At 33.0% G+C, this 23,651-nt stretch overlaps 1 protein-coding gene across 2 annotated transcripts in view; it reads left to right on the top strand.

Moving 5' to 3' along the window:
* The window catches only part of EIPR1 (EARP complex and GARP complex interacting protein 1), a 202,093-nt gene that overhangs the window by 13,519 nt on the left and 164,923 nt on the right, over nucleotides 1–23,651 (top strand). Inside the window, exons 2-3 of one of the 2 annotated variants that reach the window (XM_012539894.3) lie at nucleotides 2,340–2,423; nucleotides 17,909–18,041. In XM_012539894.3, the coding sequence (XP_012395348.1) occupies nucleotides 2,340–2,423; nucleotides 17,909–18,041 (217 nt within the window). The remainder of the gene's footprint in view (nucleotides 1–2,339; nucleotides 2,424–17,908; nucleotides 18,042–23,651) is intronic. The other variant, XM_023494661.2, reaches the window with a different exon arrangement.

The raw sequence follows: 23,651 nt of genomic DNA, 5'->3' as shown, positions 1-23,651 counted from the left end.
AAAATTGGCTTCATTGATTATTAGTATGATCTCATTCAGTACAAATAGCTTTTCTCTCCATTCGTTTTCTTCTGGATCCCCAAATAGCCTTTAAAAATATCATCTTTTTATTGTTCTTTATATTGATACAAAGTTCAGTTTTCTGGTTATTGGTGGTCTTGACATTATAGGACCCAGTGTATAGGATGTCAAGGAATACCAGTACCTCTAGTTTGAGGATTTGCCAAGCCTATTTCAGGGTTGCTTATCCACCTTTGGATATCCATCTTTATCCAACCCTCTTCTGTAGCTCCAAGAAACTACAGCATGCACAGTGTCCAAACCCTGGCTGCATAATGCTGGAGAAACTGAGGCAGGAGAGAGATTAGAGAGTTTTTAATAATTTATTAATTGGAGAGCATAATTGACTGAGACCAAATGGATCCATGGTTGGTCCCAGGACTGGATGAGACTATCATCTCAAAGTATCCAGTGATGAATGTGAGTTCTTAATGACATATATAGCCACATGGCTCAGTTACAGAGGTAGACCAAGGCAGGGGCGGAGTTAGAACAAGAGTGGAAGTTATAGACAAAGAAGGGGACAGAAATGGGAAACTTCTTCACAGAGCCATTTGGTTCTGCCAGGATGGGGGGGAGGCCATTAATTCTTACTAAAAGTCAGAGTCAGGATGTCTGAATAAACAGAAGTAAAGATGTCAATGAGGTATCAGGGAAAGGCTTATCTCTTGGAATATTTTAGAGGGATAGTGTAAATTCCTGAGGATAGGAGGAGCCAGGAGTCAGGAAGTCTTAACTCCCCCTTATCTTGAGACCCACATTAGCAATTTATAACCTTAGAGCAAATGGCCCTCAGTCTTAAAGGACCAGAGTCGTTTACAACTAAGGGGATGAGGCAGAATAGTTAAGGAAACTGAATCAGGACAGTTAAAAGAGAACTGTGGCACAACAGTTGAGGGTAACTAACAGTACCCAAACTCATTGAGTTATGGCAGGGGTCCTCAAGCTACAGCCCTCAGGCCAAATGCGGCAGCTGAGTTCGATTATCCTCCTCACCCTGGGCTATGAAGTTTCTTTATTTAAAGGCCCACAAAACAAAGTTTTTGTTTTTACTATAGTCTGGCCTTCCAACAGTCTGAGGGACAGTGAACTGGCCCCCTATTTAAATTTTGTCTTGTCATTGGACATTGATGACTCAGGAAGATAGATTGAGCCTGATGACTTTGTGTAACTGTCTCATTTACATCCAATTCACTTCCCAGTGAAGACATCACCTTGGGTTGTTATTTATCCTTTTTGAAAATGAAGAAAGAACATATACATAGACACATAATACACACTTATATGCTCACATATATGAAGATACTTTATATATACATATATATGTGTTTCTCTTGCTATAAACATATATGGCCATATATACATATACACATATTAATATAGATGGGTGTATAATTGGTCTCCTAGTTTCAAATCTCTTTCTTCTTCATTTTACTTTCCGCAGAACTGCAAGAGTGATATTCCTAAATCATAGCTTTGACCATGTTATTCCTAGTGTAGGTTCAAGTGATTCTTAGTTACTTCCTAGGGTCAAATAAGAATTCTTCTGTCATTTAAAATCCTATACAATCTAGCTTTAGTTCACCTTTTCAGGCTTATAGCTTATTACTTTGGTTCATGGACTTCATGGTTTAGACAAACTGACCTTGCTGTTATTCATACATGATGCTCTATTTCTCATCACTGTTTTTGTACTGGCTGTTCTGTCCTAGATTTCTGCAAAGAACTTTTTCCTTGCCTCTGCCAAATCTGAGCTGCCCTCCAAACTCAGTTCAAATTTTGATGTCTTATATATGACCTTTTATGATCCTCTAGGTGCTAGTTCTTCATTTCTTCTCCCTCTGAAGTTACCTTGCATTTACTTCATGTACTTATATGTGTATTTGTTATTTTTCCTGATAATATGTAATCTCTTTAAGGACAATGACAATGTTTTATTTTATTTTTGTCTTTATATTCTCCCAACTACTAGAGCCTTTCCTTCAAAACTACCTTGTACTTAAACAACTTTCTATATATTTATATTTATGTACTTCATATTTTTCCTACATATATTTGTCTTTCCCATTAGAATATAAGCTTTTTGAGGTTTTCTTTCATTCTGTAGATTGAAAGAGGGCCAATTGAGAATGAACTTCATATAAAAGGATTTTCTCCTCTTGATAACAAATACAAAGTTGTGAGTTGTCTTGATCTAATTTAGTGACTTTGTGTTTTGGATTTTATGTATTGGATCAAATTTTATAAATATTTATTGCTTTTTTTCCCTTCCTTTGTAGGCCCGTGCTTTAACACCTCAAGCTGCAGAAACGGATGCCATTCGATTTTTGGTTGGGACACAGTCTCTTAAATATGATAATCAGGTAATTGTTTTTGAGAAATCTCTGAATGTTAATTACTAAGCTTTTTCTTTTATCAAATTTTTGCTTTGGTCTTACCAATATAAATATTTGACAATTTTTTTTTAAGTTATATGAATAAAACGTAACACTAGTTATGTTTTAGATTTGGATTTAGGAAAACTTAATACCTAAGTACAAATTAGCCTCAGATACTAACTAGCTATGTGACCCTGGGCACATCACTTAGCATCTTTCTGCCCCAGTTTTCTTATCTGTAAAAAAGGCATAATAGTACTCAGTTTACATTGTTGTGGTGAGGATAAAATGAAATAATATTTGTAAAAAGCTTTGTAAACCATAAAACACTATTTAAAATGCTATTATTACTTTTATTATTATTAACTTACACTATTATCATTTATTGATTTAGGCTTAGATAAATTCAGTTTCTAAATTTTTAGTTTCAGATTATTTAATATATTTTTTTGAATTGGGACAACATGGTATAGCGAAAAGAACACTTGATTTTGTGTTATGAAGAATGGGTTTAAATATTAGCTGTGCTAATTATAGCTATATGACTGAGTAATTTTCTTTACTTCTCTAATCAGTTTTCTCATCTACAGTTACATAGTAAGTGCTTAATAAATGTTTGTTGACTATTGTCTGGATTCAGACTCACTTTTCCCTTTCCTCACAGGGGTCCTCAAACTACGGCCAGCGGGCCAGATGCAGCAGCTGAGGACGTTTATCTCTCTCACCCAGGGCTATGAAGTTTCTTTATTTAAAGGCCCACAAAACAAAGTTTTTGTTTTTATTATAGTCCGGCCCTCCAACAGTCTGAGGGACAGTGAACTGGCCCTCTATTTAAAAAGTTTGAGGATCCCTGCAAGGAAGAAGTTCTGTCCTCAGAAAGCAATGAATACTGCTTCCCTCAGGGTTAAGGTTTCTACTATTTCATGAGTTCATATTAATGTGCTTCACATTGATTATTAGGCAAGAACTTCACTTAGCTTTTAGAAAAGAGCATACACTAAGATAGTGTAGTAAGAACAGTTGTCATAAATTACTAAAAACATAAATGAACACACGATAATTTAAAGAAGCAGAGAACACTAATAACCGGGAATCAGGAAAAGCTTTCTTTAAAAGGTGGCACGTGAGCTAAGTTTTAGAGAAGCCAAGCATTTTAAGTGGCAGAGGTCCCAAACATGGGACAATATGTAAAAAAAGCCTAAATATGGGAAAGGTAATTCTAAGTTGGGGAACATTCAGAATCCAGTTTGGCTGTAATGTGGATACAGTAATGTGATATGTGTGAAAAAGTAGGCTTTAATCATTTTGGGAAGGACTTTGAACACCAATTCTAGAAGATTCTTGAACAGCGAAGTATCGGGTCATATTTGTGCTTTTGGAAGATTATTTTAATAGGTTATATAAGGATGAATCAGAAAAGGGAACAGTTACAAATTAAGAACTTAATTCAGAAGTTGTATACTTTAGACTAAAGGTGAGAGGACCTAAATTAGAATAGAATGAATGAATGGAAAGAGGGCAAAGGTTATGGAAGTAGAATTGATAAGCCTTGTTAACTGATGATACCATTAGTTGGGGGAAGTGAGAATGAAGAAGGTTACTTATATGTTCCAAATCTCAGTGACAGAAGGAAATGATGATGCCTTTAAACAGAAATAATGAAGTTTGGAGGAGTAGGAGTGATAATGAATTACCTTTGAGATTTATTGAGTTTGAGAAGATTGTAGAGTGTACAGGTAGAAATATCCAATAAGCAATTGGTGATAAGGAGTTGGAGCTCAGTGAGTAGGATTGAATATATAGATTTGGGAGTTACATAGAAATAATTGGGTTTGTGGGGTCAGATGATGTTCCTCAAAAGAGAGAAAGTATTGAGAGAAAAGGGAGAAGGTCCAGAAAGGAACTTTGGGGGACACTTCATTGGGAAGGACTTGAGTCCAGCATAAGAGACTGAAAAGGAGATATCAGACAGAAAGGAAAACCAGGCTTTCCAATTTCTTGAAAAGAGACGGTAGAGAATACATCTGACAAAGGGAGCAGTTGATAGTATCACATACCTCAGAAATGTCAAAAAAGCCACTGGTTTTAGCAGTTAAATTGTTGAAGGATTGAATGATGTTTCCATCTTGTCCTTCAGACTTCTTACTCACTTTCCAATCTTGATTCCCTAGTGTCTCAGGACTCCTCATTTTTTTTTTTTTTAATTTTCAGGAATATTTTATTTTTCCAAATACATTTAAAGATAGTCTTCAACATTCATTTTTTAAGGCTTTTTGTCCAATTTTTTCTCCCCTTCCCAATTTAGCAAGCCATCTGATGTAGGTCTCAATTTTTTTAAACATATTTCTATATTTATCATGTTGTTCAAGAAAAATAAGACTGAAAGGGGGAAAAAGCCACAAGAAAGGAAAAGAAAAGGTGAAAATACTATACTTCAATACACACTCAGTCTCCATAGTTCTTTCTCTGAGTATAGGAAGGATTTTCCTTCCCAATTCTATTGGAATTGTTTTGAATCACTGTATTGAAAAAAACCAAGTTCATCACAGTTGATAATCACATAATATTGTTATTACTGTATATAATGTTTTCTTGGACTACTCACATCAGTTAGCATCAGTTTATGTAAGTCTTTCCAGGTTTTTCTGAAATCAACCTGCTCATTTCTTATAGGACAATAATACTCCATTTCCTTCATATACTTATTCAGCCATTCCCCAGCTAATGAACATCTAATCAATTTATAGTTCCTTGTCATAAAGGGCTGCTACAAACATTTATATATATCTTCAAGATAAGAAGCTCTGGAACTTCAAGGAAATCGAGAACACTAATAAATGTTGTAAGTGAAATTCTTAAAATGAGACAAAGTTTTGATTCATTTATTTTACAGATTAGTTTGATGTTGCTTGGTATTCAGTTTTTCAGTTAAGATGAGGGTTTTGGACTCGATGAATTGTTATGCCTCAGTTCTCTTTAACTGTTCTGACTTGGTTTCCCCTGAACTAGTTTCCTTTGTCTCAGTTTTCTTAGCTGTTCTGTTAAATCCCCTTAGTCGTAAAAACCCACTCTAGTCCATTAAGACTGGGGACCGTTTACTCTAAGGTTATATATTGCTAGCAAGATAAACAAGAGAGCAGAACTCCTGACCCTCCCCTGTCCTCAAGAATTTACAATATCCCTCTAAAATATTCCAAGATACCTCACTGACATCTTTATCTCTGGGTATTCAGACATCCTGTCTCTGGGCTTTTAGGAGTTATGGTCTCCCCCCAACCTGACAGAAGCCTTCCCGCTTTTTTTTTTGGGGGGGGGGTCTTTGTCTCTAGGGTTATTTAAAGGAAGAGGCCACTCTTATTCGGAGCTGCTTCATTCTTTGACATGACAGCCCTGGGACCAACATGGTTTCCTTGGTCCCAGTATATCTTTATCTCTATCTGACTGGATAATTTGTCCTGTCCAGTCAATTATACTCTCCAATTAATAAACTATTGAAAACTCTCTAATCTCTCTCCTGCCTCAGTTTCCCCGGCATTACAGAATCAACCAATCAGCAACGTTAATGAAGAATTTTAATTTAAGAATACCCTGAAATGAGTCCATTGACAATGATTTTTTTAATACATTAGGCAAAGAAAATAGAGATATTAGGATTAAAATTATTACTTTAAAGCAAAATTATGTTATTTTTGCATCAGTTGATAGGCCTGGTCCTTCTAGTACAGGCCCTGTGCTGGGTGCATAAATGATAAGCCTACTTCCAGTTCTAAATTCTGCAATCCTATCATGACTCCTGGTTTTTTTTTTTTTTTTTTGGTATTCAAATTGTACAGTTCTGTAATGCTATTTATTTTTGAACTCATGTATTTGCATGATGGCAGAGATGGCTTAATAAATAATTTTTTGGATATAATTGATAGTTGAATTATTTGAAGAGTTGAATTTTTTGCTTTTTTATCCAAATTTTTCAGAACCTTTTTAGTCACTTTTTAAAAATTGGAAATCTATCTGAAATAGATGATATTTTCTTGCCTTCCTAAACTTAGTGTAGAGAAAGTATCTTTTTCTTGATGATTTGAGGTCATGATCTTAAACATTCATTACTATAATGAACAAACATACACAGTGATAACCCTCAAGATCTTTTAAAGTATCTAGGTTGATACATAAGTGGCCCCAAACTGTTGGGCTTTTTCAGATAATAGGCTAATGTTTTTAAAGCTGGAAGAAATCATAGAGGTTTTGGAGTCTAATTCCTTCATTTTACAGAAGAGGGAACTGAGACCCAAATAGAATAAGTAGCAAAGTCAGTATTTAGATTTGGTTATTATATTTGCTTTCTGTTTCCTTCCTTGTGTCCTTTATCACTATTGTCAATATGCTTGTCTGTAGAAGCTACTATTCCTTGCTTTAAGTTCCAGCTTTTTTGTATTATATATGAATAAACAGCTTACATAGTGAAGAAGGGCTTTGAAGTTTTCCAGTGCATAAGATTTGTTGCATGGACTTTGACACCTGTTTCAGCTTCTCAGAGAGACCTTTTTATGCTTGCTTTCTAGGTCTTGAACTGATTCAGTTGATAAATAATTATCTTTTGAGTAATATATGTGCATGTATACATGTGTGATATACTGTAAAGCTTTTTTTGTTGGGGAGAGAAAGTGTTGCAGCATGATAGAATGATATAGCTGAAAATGTCACTTTGCTCACATTTATGAAAGATTTCATATCTTTTAGTGGAGTCTTCCTTCATCTTCCTTCAATTAATGTTTTCTTCAAATTATTTTGCATTTATTTGTGCTGAAGAATCTAAGTTTCTTAAAGCATTTCGCTTTTATTCTGTCTTTGTACTTGCAATATCTATTATAGTGCTTTTTTTTCCACATAGCAGGTTAATATGATAATTGCTATCTTATGACAAATCATAAAATAATTGATGTTGAATGGAATGGAATTTGAGGCTTATTGCATGACCCTACAGGCCTTGGTTTCCTGTATTTGGGTTAGTTTTTTCTCTCCAGCCAAAGCAGACCACAAAGCAGTATAATGCCAAAAACGGCCTTCACATTGTTTAATGGGCAGGCACATTTCAGGTGCACTTTATATAATCATCAAAACTGCATCACCTCCAGTAAAACTCTTTAGTCCGTCCCCCTCCATTTCTACAATTTAAGTTTGTAATAGTGGCACAAGGCTTTTCTTGGGGAATTAATGACTGGATGGTTGGGGTTAATGGCCCTTGGCTTTGCCTCAGGCCATCAACTCCTCCCAGGCAGTCATTAATTCCCTAGAAAATGCTTGGCACCTGAATCCTTACTGCTTAATTCGGCCATGCCTTCTTCTAGAAATTTCAAAAACTGTCATAGTTGCCCGACCTTTCTTTGTGAGATGAGCTGCTTTATTTTCCGTGCTCTTCATTTTACCTGTGGCTCTCTCAATCAGCCAACTTTCTAAGTAGGAATAACAGCATGCTGAATTTCTGCTATTTTCCTTCTGGGGCTCCCCTTTCATGAAAGAGCTGTTTTTCTTCTTATAAACTGACACTTAGGCTGATAATTACAGAGTAGTAAAAAATATGCAGAGACAAAGTAAGATGACTTGGAAATAGTTGAAATGAATCTTCAATTGGAGACTTTTTGTTTTTTAAGTTCATAATCCATTAATTTATACATTTTTTCTTAATGATTTCTTAATATAATTGTAAGTCTGAGAGACTGATAATATATAATGGAAAATTCTTTGGAATCCTTTTGGAAATCTTTGGATCCTTTCACTTGCTACTTGGCTAATTTTGACCAGTCATTCACTCTGTTTTTATCTTTGTTTCTTTACCTATAAATTGAAAAAGTTGAATTAGATAATCTCAGAAGACCTTTACAATTCTAAATCTTGTGATCAAAAAGCTTTGAACTAGGAACCAAAAGATAAGAGATTTCGAAGTCTGGGTACAATCTTGGATAAGCCAGGTGACTAACCTCTCTGATCCTTAATTTCCTCATCTGTACTACATCCCCCATAGTTATTGGGTATTTCAAGGAGAGAATATATGTGCACGCAGTTTGTTAATTGTTAAAAGTTGTACAAATATATAGAAATGTACTGAAGGCATAGATGGCTTCCGCCTTCCCTCACTTCTGTTGGAAACAGTGAAAGAATTCTGGTTTGATGGAAGGGGAAGGTTCTGAATTGGACTTCTCTAGTGATAATGATCAATGAAAAGGCTCATATCCCTGGAAAGGGATAGAGGTTGTTTTTAGAGAAGCATTATTAAGAAAGAAGTACTATCAAAGTCCTTCAAATGATCAAATGTTCTCATGAAATTAAGTTTGATCAGTTTGAGATTATTGAAGAGATTAGATGAAGGGCATATGAATTTCAGTTAAAAAAAAAAGAGCTCAAGGCATTGTTGTAGAAAGAAGAATGGTGACTTTTTCCTGAGATTAAGAAAAATGATAAAATCTACTAAGGAAAGAAAAACTGGGTGATTGTTGAATAGAATAGAGTAATTTAAAGAGTAATTTGATCCTTTGGGGTGCCAGAGAAAGAGTGTTTATTATTGCCCTCAGGGCCAGTTCTTGAAAATTTTCAAATGACTAAAGTTGTCTTTGCTTATTTCTAGTTTCTGTCTCCCCCTTCTCTTTTCTTTTAATACTACTGGGAGCATTTTCATTTTTAAGAAGAGAAAGAATGATAATGCCCAGAAAAATGTCATCTATGAATTCCAAAAATCCTTGCGAGAGATTTGGAGTATGTGTGGTGAGGAAGCCTTCTTTAGGTTGTGAAAATGAAGTTATATATCTGACTACCTACTCTTTCTACTCATTACTCATCCTCTCTAACTTTTCTTGCCTCTCTAAACTGAAATTCATGACAGTGTGGTATTTTTAGCTGAAAGGGAATTTAGAGGTGAGTTTCCTTTGCTTACATTGGTGAGGTGATTTGTTTACATATTACATAGGTTAGTAAATGGGAGAAACAAGCTTACATTCAGATCTTTTAATTCCAAATAGTAGTCTTTCTAATCAGGGCCAACAATCTTCCAAACTTTTGTAGATGAGTGACGGAAATAGAATTTTCCCCCTTTTTTGGAGTATTTTTTGTTTTATCCCTTACCTTCTGACTGAGACTAAAGATGGAGAAGAGAAGAAAAAATGGTGACAACTAAATCTATTTCAAAGTGCCCCTTTAGAGCCTCTGGAGTTAGACTGCAGAAGATATAAACAGCTGGCAGAAAGACTTAATGACCAAACTAAGCAGGGGAATGTTCTCTTTTCCTTATCTTAACCCTTTCTCTGCTGCTTTCCATACTCAATAATCCTGTTACATTTTTGACTTATAGTTTCTTTTAAATGGAAATAAGTCTATCAGGGTCATAGTCAGAGGTGTTGTTTACCTGTGAGGGCAGTTGATTTTGGATGCTTTAGAAGCTTTCTTCTTGTTTATCTACAACATCTTTTAATTTCTACTTTATTTAGTCAGTAGCTGCATATCTGAAAAGTGGATTTCATTTATTAACAGATGATCTGGTTTAAAAGCGTATCCACCACTTTCCTTAATATAAACAATATTTTCACTGCAAAAAGAATCAGAGATGTATAATTTTAAAAAGTGCTTATGTAAGCAAATTTACTCTTTAGTCTTTTCTTCAAACCTGTCATTGAAGAAAGTGTTACATTAATTCATCGAATGTTAGACTTGGAAGAAACCTTGGTTATTGCTACTTTAATTTAAAAAAAGTTATCTTTTGTTTTTAGGCTATTTTCATTCCAAATATATCTTTTCTTTCTCCCCTATTTGTAACAAAAAATAAGAAAGAGGGGGAAAAGTGGTTCAAGATCAACCAACACATCCAGTGATTGACAATTGACATCTCAGTCTTCCATCTTTACAAAAAAAGGAAGGGAGGTGCATTTTCTAATTAATAAAATTAATAGCATTCAGTTTCAATTTTATGTGTTCTTTATATTTATATTGCTGTTACTGCATTTATTATTTTCTTTATTATGCTTATTTCATCCTGTATCAATTCATATGACCCTATGATTGTTTGAATTCTTCATATTCATCATTTCTTACCTGCTCAATGACATTCATTATGGTTATATATCACACTGTATTTAGCCATTTGAAGTTAATGGCCACTGACTTAGTTTCCAGGTTTTTTTTTTTTGTTGTTGTTGTTGTTGTTTTTTTAACTAAAAGGTTCTGCAATAAATATTTTGATGTATATTAGACATTTGTTTTTGTCTTTGGGTCTCTTCTGGTATATGCCAGTCAGTGTGATACATGGATTAAAGAGTTTGGAAATTTTATCAGTTTCTTAGCATAATTTAAAGTTATTTTTCAGAATGTTTGAGTCACTTCACAGTTTTACCAAGAGAATAATTAATTAAGCAACAAGCATTAAGTATTTGCTGGATGGCAGGTATTGTGCTAGATGCTAGGGCACATGTACACAGAATGAAACCTCACTCACTACTCACAAGGAGCTTATGTATTAATGGGTATATTTGTGTTTTTTTGGCAGTCCCTCCAATATTGACTATTTTCATCTTTTGTCATCTTTGTCAGTTGCTAGATGAGTTTTTTGAACTGGATTTTTCTTATTATCAGAGCAGTTTTCCACATGGTTGTTAAAAGTTTGTAGTTTGTCTATCAACGTATATCATAGGACCTTGTACACAGTAAATACTTATCACTAGAAGTACTAGAATTTTAGAATACCCAAAAGACCAAGTTGATGCAGTGAATTTTAATTTTTTTACCCTAAGATGAAGATTACCAATTATTATCATTTTTGTGGTTTCTTGACATTCCTTTAATCTACTGATCACAAGTTAATTGATGGCAATGCTGGAATGAATGTTAAAATGATCCTGCATTTGTTCTTGGCTTTGGATCCTCTAAATATTTTTAGAGAATAATCTCCTCTATTTTTTTTTAGGGATTCAGTGGACATTTGAAAGGTAGTTAAGAGTTTATAGTAATAGGTCAGCAGAACTTGTCAATTGTAGTCTTATGAGTCAGTGCTTAGTAGGGACAGAATTATCTTGTGTTCTTTGTGAAGCTACATTTGCAGTCTTTGAAGAGCTGTTGTTGTCAAATGAAGTTATAGTACTTGTGAGACTTGTATTTGATGAAATCCAGTATGAATTTTTTGATAATATAGATATTAACAAGTACATTGTACTAGAGATCAAACTTAATATCAAAGCCCATTCCTACTTTGTTACCTTCGAATCATTTAGAAGTTTAGGCCTGGCATTAAGTATTTTTGAATTTCTTTCACATTTCTGGATGCCAGCTACTTTTACCTCTTTAAAAGTGATAGTTTGAGAGTAATTTCTTTAAAGTGTCTGTCCGTTTTCATTTCTTTTTAGACATGTGTAGTTTCCTTCATTTTAATCTAGTTTGAAGACAAACAAAAAGTCTGTGGTGGCATACAAACTAAATTTGAATTATAAGAAATAGATTTTTTAATGAATTCCTAGGGTTTGCCATTCAAAGCATCATTATATTTTGGGAAATTGTTCATTGTTATCTCCTTGATATTAAATAATGTTGCGTATTGTTCCAAGCACAGAAGAATAGTGCCATTCTTTAACCTTTTTGTTTCTTTTCTTTCTTGCTCCATAAATTATATGAAAAATACATAAATAAATAAATTATAAATTTATAATTATTGTAAATTATAAATTTGTTTTTTGGGGATTCTAATCCTACTAGATTTATTTTATTAGGATTGATTTTTAATTTGTTTAATTTTTTAATGTACAGGTTTATTTTCCATACTTTCATTTTAACTTTCATTTCTTACCCTTCCATGTGAAACATCTACCTTCTGCTGCAGGTAGATGTGGACAATTTCGAGATAAATCATAAGCTTCTTGGGAACAGAAATTGTTTCATTATTGGTATTTGTATTCCCAACATCTGGGTCAGAAGTTGGCTTCTAGTATATGCTAAATATGTGTTTATTGATTCATTTAATTATTATTAATTTTTATTGTGACTAATGATTTTTGTCCAAACTTGAGTTCAGACAGATTGTGTGATATAAAGAGCTCTGCACTTAGAGAGGCCCTGTTTAAAATCCTCCCTTTACCTCTTACTACCTGTATGGGCCTGGGTGACTTACTTCACTTATCAATTTCATCTGAAAAATAGGGTAATAATACACCCTTCTCACTCTCAGTATTTTAGGAAAAACAATTTGCAGATGTAAATTTTTTATTGTTTCCCTATAATTGAAAATTAATTTCAAGTATTTGATATTATCTATACACCTTAGCTTTTCTCTTTTAAAAATATTTTATTAATATTTTTTATTATTCCATTACAAGAATTTCTTCAGTTTTCCTTTGCCTCATCTTCAGAAATCCACCCCAGATTAACAAATAATATTTTAAAAATAGTAATACTGTACTACTACAGGCTACTGTATATATTGTCCATTAAAATTTGAAAAGCGATTTTATGTATATTTTTTGATTCTCACAAAATTTCTGGGAGGTGAGTGTGATTATTATTTCTACTTTACAGATGAAGCAGTAGAGGCCCAGAGAGTTCAGGTGATTTGCTAGTAAGCCACATGGTAAATACCTAATGCAAGATTCAAACTCACATTTTCTGACTCTGACTTTCCCCTTCTCTCCCAAAAAAGAAAAGAAAGAAAAAAAAAGTTAGCAATCAATGTATTGAAAATATATGCAATGTATCATACTAGGGAATCTTATCCTACCTCTGTAAAGAAGTAGGGCCAGGATGTTTTCTTATTTCTTGGTTTTGCTGCCATCCATAAATATACCACCTTTGTATTCAAAAATTCTGAAATCTCTTTATTTTACCATGATCTCTTGACTTTTCACTTCTCTCTTTGTCTTCTTTTATAGAACTTTGCTCTTTTCCTATACCGTGACCTCCTGGCCCCTGAATTCTTGCCTGGATCTTTTCCCTTGCACTAGCCATTCCCTTCTCTTTTCCCTCTCTTGACTCGTTGGCCAATTTCACTGTAAACTGTCAATTTCATTTTACAATATGTTTTAAATATGTTGCCTATTCTTTTTTTACATTGTCATCACTCTGGTGCAGGCCTTCATCACTTCCAACCTGGATTATTGCTTGTTGGCAGGGCTGCCAGCCTCAAGTTTTTCCTTCCTCCAATCCATCCTCCGTTCAGCCACTAAAGTGATTTTCTTAAATGCAGGTCCAAATATATCATTCGCCCTCTTGATAAACTAGTAGTTTTCTTTTGCCTCAGAAAGTAAATACAGAATGCTCTGTTTGGTGTTGAGCCCTTCAAAATCTAACATTTCCTACCTTTCCAGTCTTTTTACACCTTACTTTCTGACATATTTTTCAGTCCAGTGATACTAGCCTTCCATGAGTAAAATACTCCATCTCTTAGTGCTGAGCATTCTCTCTGATATGCTTGTAATACTTTCCCTTCATTCTGATCATTAACCTCCCTAGTTTTCTTTAGTCCCCAACTAAAATCCCACTTTATACAGGAAGTCTTCCTCAAACTATCTTAATTCCAGTACCTTCCCTCCAGTAATTGTTTCTTATTTATATTATATATATCTTATTTTATTATGTATTTATTTACATGTTGGCTCCCTCATTAGATTTTAAGCCTCTTTTTGTATTTCCATTGTTAACACAGTGCCTGGCACATAGTAGATACTTAACAAATAGATATTGATTGATTGATTGATTGATTTATCCTTTATAATTTTGTATAATTCATTTTTTAATTTTTGTGATTATTCTTTCTATTAACAGTGTTGTAATATATGTGATTTCATATTGTTTTCTAACATGATTGTACTGATACACCAATGTATCACTTTGCTGATCTTTCCATGTCTCCTTCAATATTTACTATTCTCATCCTTTGTCATCTTTGCCAATTTACTGAGTGTGAGATAAAGCCTCAGTGTTGTTTTGATTTTCTTGCCTCATTATTAGTGAATTGGAGCTTTCTTTCCTAAAATTGTTAATAATTTTCAGATCTTTTGAGAATTACTTGTTCATATCGTTTGACCACTTTTTGGGGAATAACTTTTGAATATATATCTATATACCCTCCCCCCCTCGAAACAATAACTCTTGAAGACATCATTGGAATTTTGATCTAAGGGAAGAAATGATCAAATCCTTTTAATATTGAAGGTAGTTGGAGCTACTTAATATTCTATTAGTAAAAGTGAAATTGAAGAATTGTAGACATAGAAGTGATCATCTAAATTACCTTAGAGAAGTTCCAGGTTGTAAGGGAATATTTTATAGATGAGTAAACTAAAGTCCATAAAGATTGTCATATAGTGAGTGGTAGAAGTAACTCTAGAACTCAGATCTTAAGTCCTAATGCAGTTCTCATTCTGCTATACTATACTGAAGGAAGAAGAGAACAGAATAGATATTACGTATTAGGATATACTACATTTTCTTAGCTGTAATGGAAACTCGAGATATGAAATAACAAAAGTACCTCCAGATGTGTTATATTGAATTCAGTCTCTCATTTTGGATATGAGTAATCAAACATGGAGACGTTATGTGAATTGCCCAAAATTAGGCCAGAGTCATGGTGACCTCCTTGGCTAACCCAATTGTAACAGTCAGCAGAGGGACTTCCTTTTATGAAGTGCTAGTGTGGAAAATTTTTTCTTGCTCAGCAATATGTAAGAATTTAGGGAGCTAGTCTTGTTCCTAGATTCATTTAATAATAGAAAACATTAAAACCTGTTTGAGGCCAAAGAATACTGTATGATTAGAAAACAGAGAACAATAAAACACACCCACACCCATCCACACATCTCCCCTCCATTCCCCTTTCTCCTCCCTCCTGATGGTACAATAGAAAGCCAAGCCCCTTCCATAGGTGAGAACTGTGATTGTGGGAAAATTAGTGAAATGGCTAGGAAGAGGGGGAAATGATTTTATGGCTTCAGATCTTTGCAATAGAATAAGATATAAGGACAGGGAAAGCTTTAAAATAAGGAGAGAAATTGAGAATTAAATTTGAAGATGGATAAAAAAAATCACAGTATAAATAATACAGGCAACTTTCCTTGATGGGTTGGCAAATGAAAGCAGCAGACAAGGAGCCATGTATCTGTAATACAGATATATTACAGATATAATAGTGTATCTGTAAACAGATAATACTATTATATGTTGAAGCATAGTGGCCTTTGTGCTTTAGGATACTTCAGAGGATAGTTCTAGGTATACAAGTAGTAGTAATTTATGCTTATTCTTATTTGGGCATATGAAATAGGAGTCATCAAATATACAAACCTGAGAAGAAAAAGTGGTGAGATTTTCTAATTTGTGCAAGTATAGAAAACTCAGTTTTACTTTTAAATATTAAGATAAATTGAAATGAATGAAAAACTAAAGATTAACTTTATTATTGTTTGCTATAGTTGTACATATACATTTTATACTTTAGAAGTTGCCTGTTAACAAAAACTGTTCTTTCATATAGATAATGCCATTATCCTCTGAAAGCATGGAGAAATTTTCATCATTAAAAAAAATTTCCTCAGTAACTTTAGTTTCTCATTAATTTGAGTAAATGTCTATTGCGCACCTATTCTTTACTTAAGATTTTCATCTGCCTTTTTTTCCTCAATACCTAGAAATAGCATATGTATTAAACCAATATAAGACTCATTTAGGTATGGAAAAGTGTGGAAATCAACAGAGAGAAGCCAAAGAAATGGGTGAAGCCAGGCATAGTGGCAATAAAGTGCCTCTTTTACAACAAGGTTAATTAATTTAGCAGGCTTTATTAAGCACCTACTATGTCTAAGGTACTATGCTATAATAATAATTCCCTCCACTGAAATTGGATTTCACTTGCTCGCTGAGGTATGGAAGTAACATTGAGTCTCAAAGACTAGTCTATTAAGGCATAAACTCTCATAGAAATAAAAGTATAAAGATCTATAGTGTAGATACATCTGTTGTCAGAGGACTAATCTGATTCAAATTGAGGATTAGCCACTGGGTGATGATAACTTTTTCAATAATAGAAATATTAAAATAAGTAGTAATTAATATTTAAATCTACATCTTAAAAGTTACAAAATAATTTACGTGGAATATGTTTTTTAGGATCACCATATGAAGTTGGTAGTATTTGTATTACATCCATTTTTCAGATGAGGCTCATAGAGTATATCTGATTTGCTTAAGATTACAGAAATAATAACTAATAAAGCTAGATAATTACAGTGAAGCTGAAGTGCCTTATACTGCAGTTGTATATATCATATTGCAGTAGTATGATATACTAGTCACTCAGTGGGCAAAATCTAAAATGTCTAATCATGAGGACCGATTGCAGTCAGACTTTCCCTCTTCTTTTTTAATAAAAATTATCACGGAAAACCTTAGACTATTTTCCTCTCCCCTAAACTTAATTAACAGATGTTAGTTTATATGAGTTAAATGTGAAATAAAGGATGATTATAACTACTCTTATTTTCCTTCATGGCACTGTCAATTATGAACCTAAATAAGTTATTCATTCCACATACTCCAGTATCCTGGAGAGAGTTATAGAGGCCCAGGATTTTTAGTTAAAACTTATTTTCTTGATCATTAAATCTACCTCCCCTCCTACCTCCTATTGACAGAGGAGGAAACTGAAATGTAAAAAAAAAGTTTTAGTGATTTTCCTAAGATTATATAAGTAGTAAAAAATAAAAAAAGAATTCCAACCCAGATCTTTTTATTTTCAGTCTAGTACTCTTTCCCACCATATTGTACTGTTTTCTTGATTGAAATAGTGTAATTTTACCATTGTTGATCAGTGCTAACACCAGCAGCAGTAGTAGGAATGACTCCCTCATCTCTAGGGTTGCAGAGTTATATGTACTTCCATTCCTCTGACTAATATGTTAAAGTATCTTGATTTATAGAAATCTTCAATGCAGCAAAACCCAGCCATACTTTGTCATCCATACTCGATGTTTCCTTTGCCATCTCCAGATCTTTACAGATCTTCATGTCTAGAATTCTCTTTTTTTCCTCACTTCCCTCAGCTTAAGTGTATCTCTCTGTAGGATCCCTTTCTGAGATTTTTCCTTCCTCTCTGGTTCTTAGTGCTCTGCCTCAAATCACTGTATAAATTGTGCATTTATTTATTCATATGGATGCTTTTCGCCCCCAGTAAAATGTAAGCACCTTAAAGGCAGGATCTGTTTCTCTTTTTTGTCTTTTTATCCTCAGAACCTACCATTGTGTCTGGCACATAGAGGGTCTCTATATAGATGAATTGAACTTTGACTTGAATACAATGTGAACAAAATCACAGAAGTATTATAGAAGAGAAACAGCTAATTCAAGTAGATATGTCATAAAATTTCCATTTTATTGTTATGTGTAATCATATTTAATTAAGATTTATAGGAAAATGTTTGAAATCTTAATGTACTCTTTTATTATATTTGTAGATCCACATCATAGATTTTGATGATGAAAATAATATTATAAACAAAAATGTTCTGCTCCATCAAGTGGGTGAAATTTGGCACATTAGTGCCAGTCCAGCTGATAAAGGTGTGCTAGCAACCTGCTACAATCAAAGTAAGTTCATATTTACTTCAATGTATGTTTATGCCTAGGAAGCAGAAATACTTAGGACTGTTTACCCCTTGTAGTAGCAGCAGTACCCAAGGCTCATGTATCAGTTTAGATTAGTTTTTTTTCAAAAGGCATTGGAGACTTAATTGGTTTATTGGATTAAAGGCTTGGTTGTTGAAATAACTGCCTAGGTACAAACTCTCTCCCCACTAATACTTTAATGTGTCTCTCAAGACTTTTATCTGTCAAATGATCATAGGTAATTTAGGGCAGGGAGGTTATGCTCAACTAAATCAGTGCTATGTAGTTGCTGAATATCCTTCTATTGCTCATGACTTTCCCCTGTTAGGGCTGAGTAAACCTCCTTTTCTTAATTACCTTAATTACCTTATTCCAGTCACTTTATTCCGGTCTTGAACCTAATCTTCTAGATCATCTTGAGTCAGGCATGGCTTGTTTACTGCCTCAATCATTTCCCAAATGAAATAATGTGAAGTTGGTTAAAATAAAAACCCAACTTTTAAAGATTTAAAAATCAATAAAGTTTGTCCTCCATTTCTGGAATATATTCCCTTTCATTTCTAGGTCATAGAATCCTTCATTTCTTTCAAAATTTAACTTAAGGCCACCTTTCATATATACACTTACCTACATATGTATACATTTACACATACCTACACATACATTTTTATACAAATGTATATATACATGTATGTTTATATGTGAGTGGTAGGCTGTAAGCTCCTTGGGATAAGGATTGTCTTTGTATTCCTGGCATCTTATAACACAGTTTCTGGCATATAATAAGTTCTTAATAAATGTTTGTTGATTGGTTGATACATACGTAAAGGTTATTGTTATTATGAGCAGATATTCTCAGAAATGATTATATTATGAAGTGCTTAGTAGAAAAACTTGAATCTCAAATGTGCCAGATGTGTTTTAGTAACTTAGACAGCTTTAGTCTAGAGTAGAGATGTTTAACACGTGGCTTATGAACTTGATATAAAAAAATATTCTGATAACTTATATTTTTATACATTTAGTTTCCTTTGTTATCTTACTTATTTTGTGTATTTTAAAAGCATTTTTCTAAGAAAGGCCTTTTATGTCTCAGTAATAGGATCCATGAAGATTAACTCTTTGTCTGGGGCTTGGTTGATGGGTGTTTAATGATCAGAATGTGAAGAAAGCAGGTACTTATATAATTAGCAAGCTATATAGGAGTATATGAAAAGTAACTTTCGCTTCATTTGTTGTGTTTGTGTATCATATATTGCAGTTAACAAATGAGAGTGTGGGATCATTTCAAATACTATTTAGTAATTTCTTTAAAAAAAATTTTAGGCAGTGTTTATGTTCATGTGCCCTAAATATACCTCCTTTCCCTTTATCCTATTGTTCTCTATCTTCTCTGGGATGATTCTGAATAGTGTCAAATTAAATATTGTGACTAAACTGACCTTGTTCTTCCTTAATTCTCCTTTCTCTGTCACTGTCAATAATGCCTTCTATCAAGTTTTTGGCTTTGGAAAGAAAAAGTCCTTTAATTTTGTTTTTTTGCTATAATTATGCCAGGACAAAGTACTCATGTTTCTTTCTATTCAGGGTCAAAAAATATTTGTTCTTTTTTCCATTTCATATTCTATTCAGAGGGTTTTTGTATATACTGTTTGTTATCCATCCTGTCACTTTGTCTCTTTCCCACTCTCTAGATCCATTAAAATATTAGTATAGGGATTACTTCCCTTTCCTGTGAATTTAGCCATTTGTCTAAATTGTTTTTGAATTTTAAAATTCTCTGTTAATAGATTTTTTATTTGCTATAAATCTCTCCACAACTTTGTCTTTATTTAGCATTTTCTTTGTCTTCTTTGTCATACCTCCTTTTCAGGACCAAAAATTCATTTCTGAAATAATCTTGTTGGCATTTACTTTTACTCTTGTCAACTATAGGATGTCTTTTAGATTATCTCATCTGTTAGAATATCCTCTCAATGAAGGCTCCCCAAGTTTTTTCTTCCTCTCCTTCTGTAAACACCTTATATAAGCTATGACATTTAATGATATTTGTTGGGCTTAAGTTTTTCTGGATTTATTTTTTCAAAAAAAAAATCATCTCAAGATGCAGTTTATTTCTTGCTAAGCAAGAACTATGGTAGGATAAGTTACTATCAGGTGGTCAAAACATCTAAATTTTCCAAATGTGTGATTAATTGAGAGAAAGAGAAGGAAGAATATTCTTTTCTACTCAGGCAAATCTCATTAAAAAAAAAAAAAACTAAGACTGAATTTGAGTAACTAATTATTTTTCTTTAAAATTAAAAAAAAAATTCAGTTTTATTTTCAGTTCTAAATTCTCTCCCCTCCTATGCCAACTGAGAAGTCAAAAAAAAAAAAAAAAGAAAAGAAAACACAAATATCTAATCAAGCAAAACAATTTCTGAATTAGCTATGTTCAAAACAAGAAGGAAAAAAGCCTATTTCTTTTTTTTAAAAAATATTTTTAATGTACATTGCTTTATTAATCATCTTGGGAGAGAAAAATCAGAGCAAAAGGGAAAAACATGGGAAAGATAAAAACAAAAAATGGAAAAAAGAAGTGAACATAGCATGTGTTGATTTACATTCAGTCTCCATAGTTGTCCCTCTGGATACAGATGACATTTTCTGTTCAAAGTCTATTGAGATTGCTTCAGATCACTGAATCACCGAGAAGAACCAAGTCTTTCATAGTTGATCATCGCACATTCTTGCTGTTACTATGTACAGTGTATTCCTCAATTTTGCTTCTTTCACTTAGCATTAATTCATGTAAAATCTTTCCAGGCCTTTCTATAATCATTGTTCATTATTTTTTATAGAATAATAATATTCCATTTTCTTCATCTACCACAACGTTTTCAAGACATTCCTCAATTGATGGGCATCTACTTGTTTTCCAATTTTTGCTACCACAAAAAGAACTGCTACAAACATTTTTACACATGTGGGTCCTTTTCCTTCCTTTATGATTTCCTTAGAGGCCCAGTAATGGCACTTCTGTGTCCAAGAGTAATGCACAGTTTGATAGCTTTTTGGGCATAGTTCCAAATTGCTCTCCAGAATTGTTGGATCATTTCACAACTCTATGAACAATGCATTAGTGTCCCAATTTTCCCAAATCCCCTCCAACATTTATCATCTTTTCTGTCATTTTAGCCAATCTGAGAGGTGTGAGGTGGTACCTCAGAGTTTTAATTTTTTTTTATTTGCATTTCTCTAGTCAAGAGTGATTTAGAGCATTTTAAGAAAATATATTTCAATATGTACTCTAAGTACCTCAGTTATCTATCTAGAGGAAATAGTGTGTTTTATCAAGTATTCTTTGGAACTGGTTGGTTGTTGTGTTAATCTGAGTTTCTAAGTACTTCAGCATTATTTATCTTTACAATAGAGTATTATTGTTTAATTTGTTCTGTTCCTTTGCACTTTGCACCAGTTCATACAAGTTTTCTTAGATTTTTCAAAGAGCATCACCTCCATCATTTCTTAAAGTTCTGTAGTATTCCATCATCTTCATGTACTATATAGCTAGTTTAGCCATTTCTAAGTTCATGGATAACCCTTCAATTTCCAATTCTTTGCTACCATAAAAAGAGCTGCTATAAATACTTTTGTACATACAAGTTTGATCTTTTTGGAGATATGTACCTAGAAGTAGTATTGCTAGGTTAAAGGGTATGCATAGTTAGTGACATTTTATATATAGTTCCAAATAGCTTTTTAGAATATCTGGACCAGTTTATAGCTTTACCAAATAGTGTATTAGTGTATTTATTTTCCTTTAGTTCTTCCAACATTTATCATTTGTCTCAATGTCATCTTTGCCATCTTTGAGTATGAAGAAAAACCTTAAAATTGCTTTAATTTTAATTTCTGTAATTATTGGTTTGTCTCTAATTTTTAATTGCTTCAATTCAGTTCAGTTCATTGTCATTACATTGTCTTCTCCAGATTTAAATAGAATATTTTCTTCAACTTATCTTGAATTTTCTAACTTAGAATCATAAGCTTCTCGAGACATATTGATAGTTATAGTATTTTTGATTGGCTTTGTTGTAAGTTTTTCAAAAAGCATCATCTTCATAATTTCTTTAACTTCTGTAGTAGTCTATCACCTATTCATGTATTATATAGCTTGTTTAGCCATTTCTAAGTTCATGGATAACCCTTCGTTTTCTTAATTTTTCTTTCTTTCTTTTTTTTTTTTATCCTTTTATCTAGAAGATAAATCTGACTTCTTCTAAATCAAGCATGAAAATGTCTTTCCTAGAATATATAGTTAGATCTAGAGATGCTAAGGACTCCTTTCTCTAATATCTTAGATTTGTAAGAGACTTTAAAAGTTATTACTTCAACATATACTGGTAACAGGGTTACTAGTAGAAGTGACAAGCTTTCTGACCCTATCACATAAAATTTCTGGAATTGGAAGACATATTTATTGTCTAAAAGTATATTATTTTGTCATGTAGAGAAGCTAAAAGAGAAATTAGGTTAACGTATTCCCCTATCCCCTACTTTTTTTTTTTTGAGAATGGTTGTGATACCCTTCGATTTTTTTCCAAATAGAAGAGTATCTTAGTTCTTTGACCTTTTAATATGAACTATGAACATTTATATGGTACTTGGAGGTTTTGGAAGCGTTTTTCACAAATTATCTCATTTGATTTTCATAACAATATAAAATAGGTGATATTACCTTTATTTTATAAGTAAGGAAATTGAGCCTTTGAGCAGTTAAGTGACTTGGTCAACATCATGTGGTTAATAACTATTAAAGATAGAATTTGACCTTGGATATTTCCTAGCTCCAAATCTAAAACTCTTTCCAGCATACCATGCTATTCCTAAACTCTTTGGAATTATTTTACTTATAGAATGTAATAGAAATGTTCCTTCTAATATGGATGGACTTTTAAAAAGGATTTAGAACTTCTTAAAAGCAAAAATTTTAAAAAGGTTAAGAATTTCAATGAATTTCATTTTGTATCTTTAATCTTTAAACAAATTTCTAAGATCACAGTTCAATAAACTAACAGAATTAAGGGGCAGCTAAGTGAATAGAGCACTAGAATTAGAAAGATCTGAGTTTAAATATGGTCTCAGATAATTGATACTTATTAGTTGTGTGACCCTGAGTAAATTACTAAATCTCGATTGCCTTGTTGCTCCCTCCCCCCCCCCCCCCCCAAATTAATATAGTATTAAAATGTATGCAACTGTGGTGGAATGGAGTGCCACTAAATTAGATTAAAATCCAGGTTTTAACTTGTCATGCCATTAAAAAGTATTTGGAAAGATTGGAATTGTTCCATGTTCTACTCACCTATCAATGTGCATTTTTTGTGTGTTGCTTTTTCCTGATGATGTGTAAGCTAGAAACAGGTTTTTTGGATAAAGACTTATACCTCTTTCCCCTCTCCCTCTCCCACATTTTTTTTATTTTTCTAAAGCTATATGCAAAGACAATTTTCAACATGCATTTTTACAAGACTTTGTATTCTAAATTTTTCTCACCTTCCCCCCTCCCCAAAACAGAAAGCAATCCAGTTGATACAGGTCAAATAA

The sequence above is a fragment of the Sarcophilus harrisii genome, chromosome 2 (genome assembly GCF_902635505.1).
Source record: "Sarcophilus harrisii chromosome 2, mSarHar1.11, whole genome shotgun sequence".
Classification (NCBI taxonomy): Eukaryota; Metazoa; Chordata; class Mammalia; order Dasyuromorphia; family Dasyuridae; genus Sarcophilus; species Sarcophilus harrisii.
Note: the sequence above shows the minus strand (reverse complement) of the source record. Positions and strands in the feature narration are given on the sequence as shown.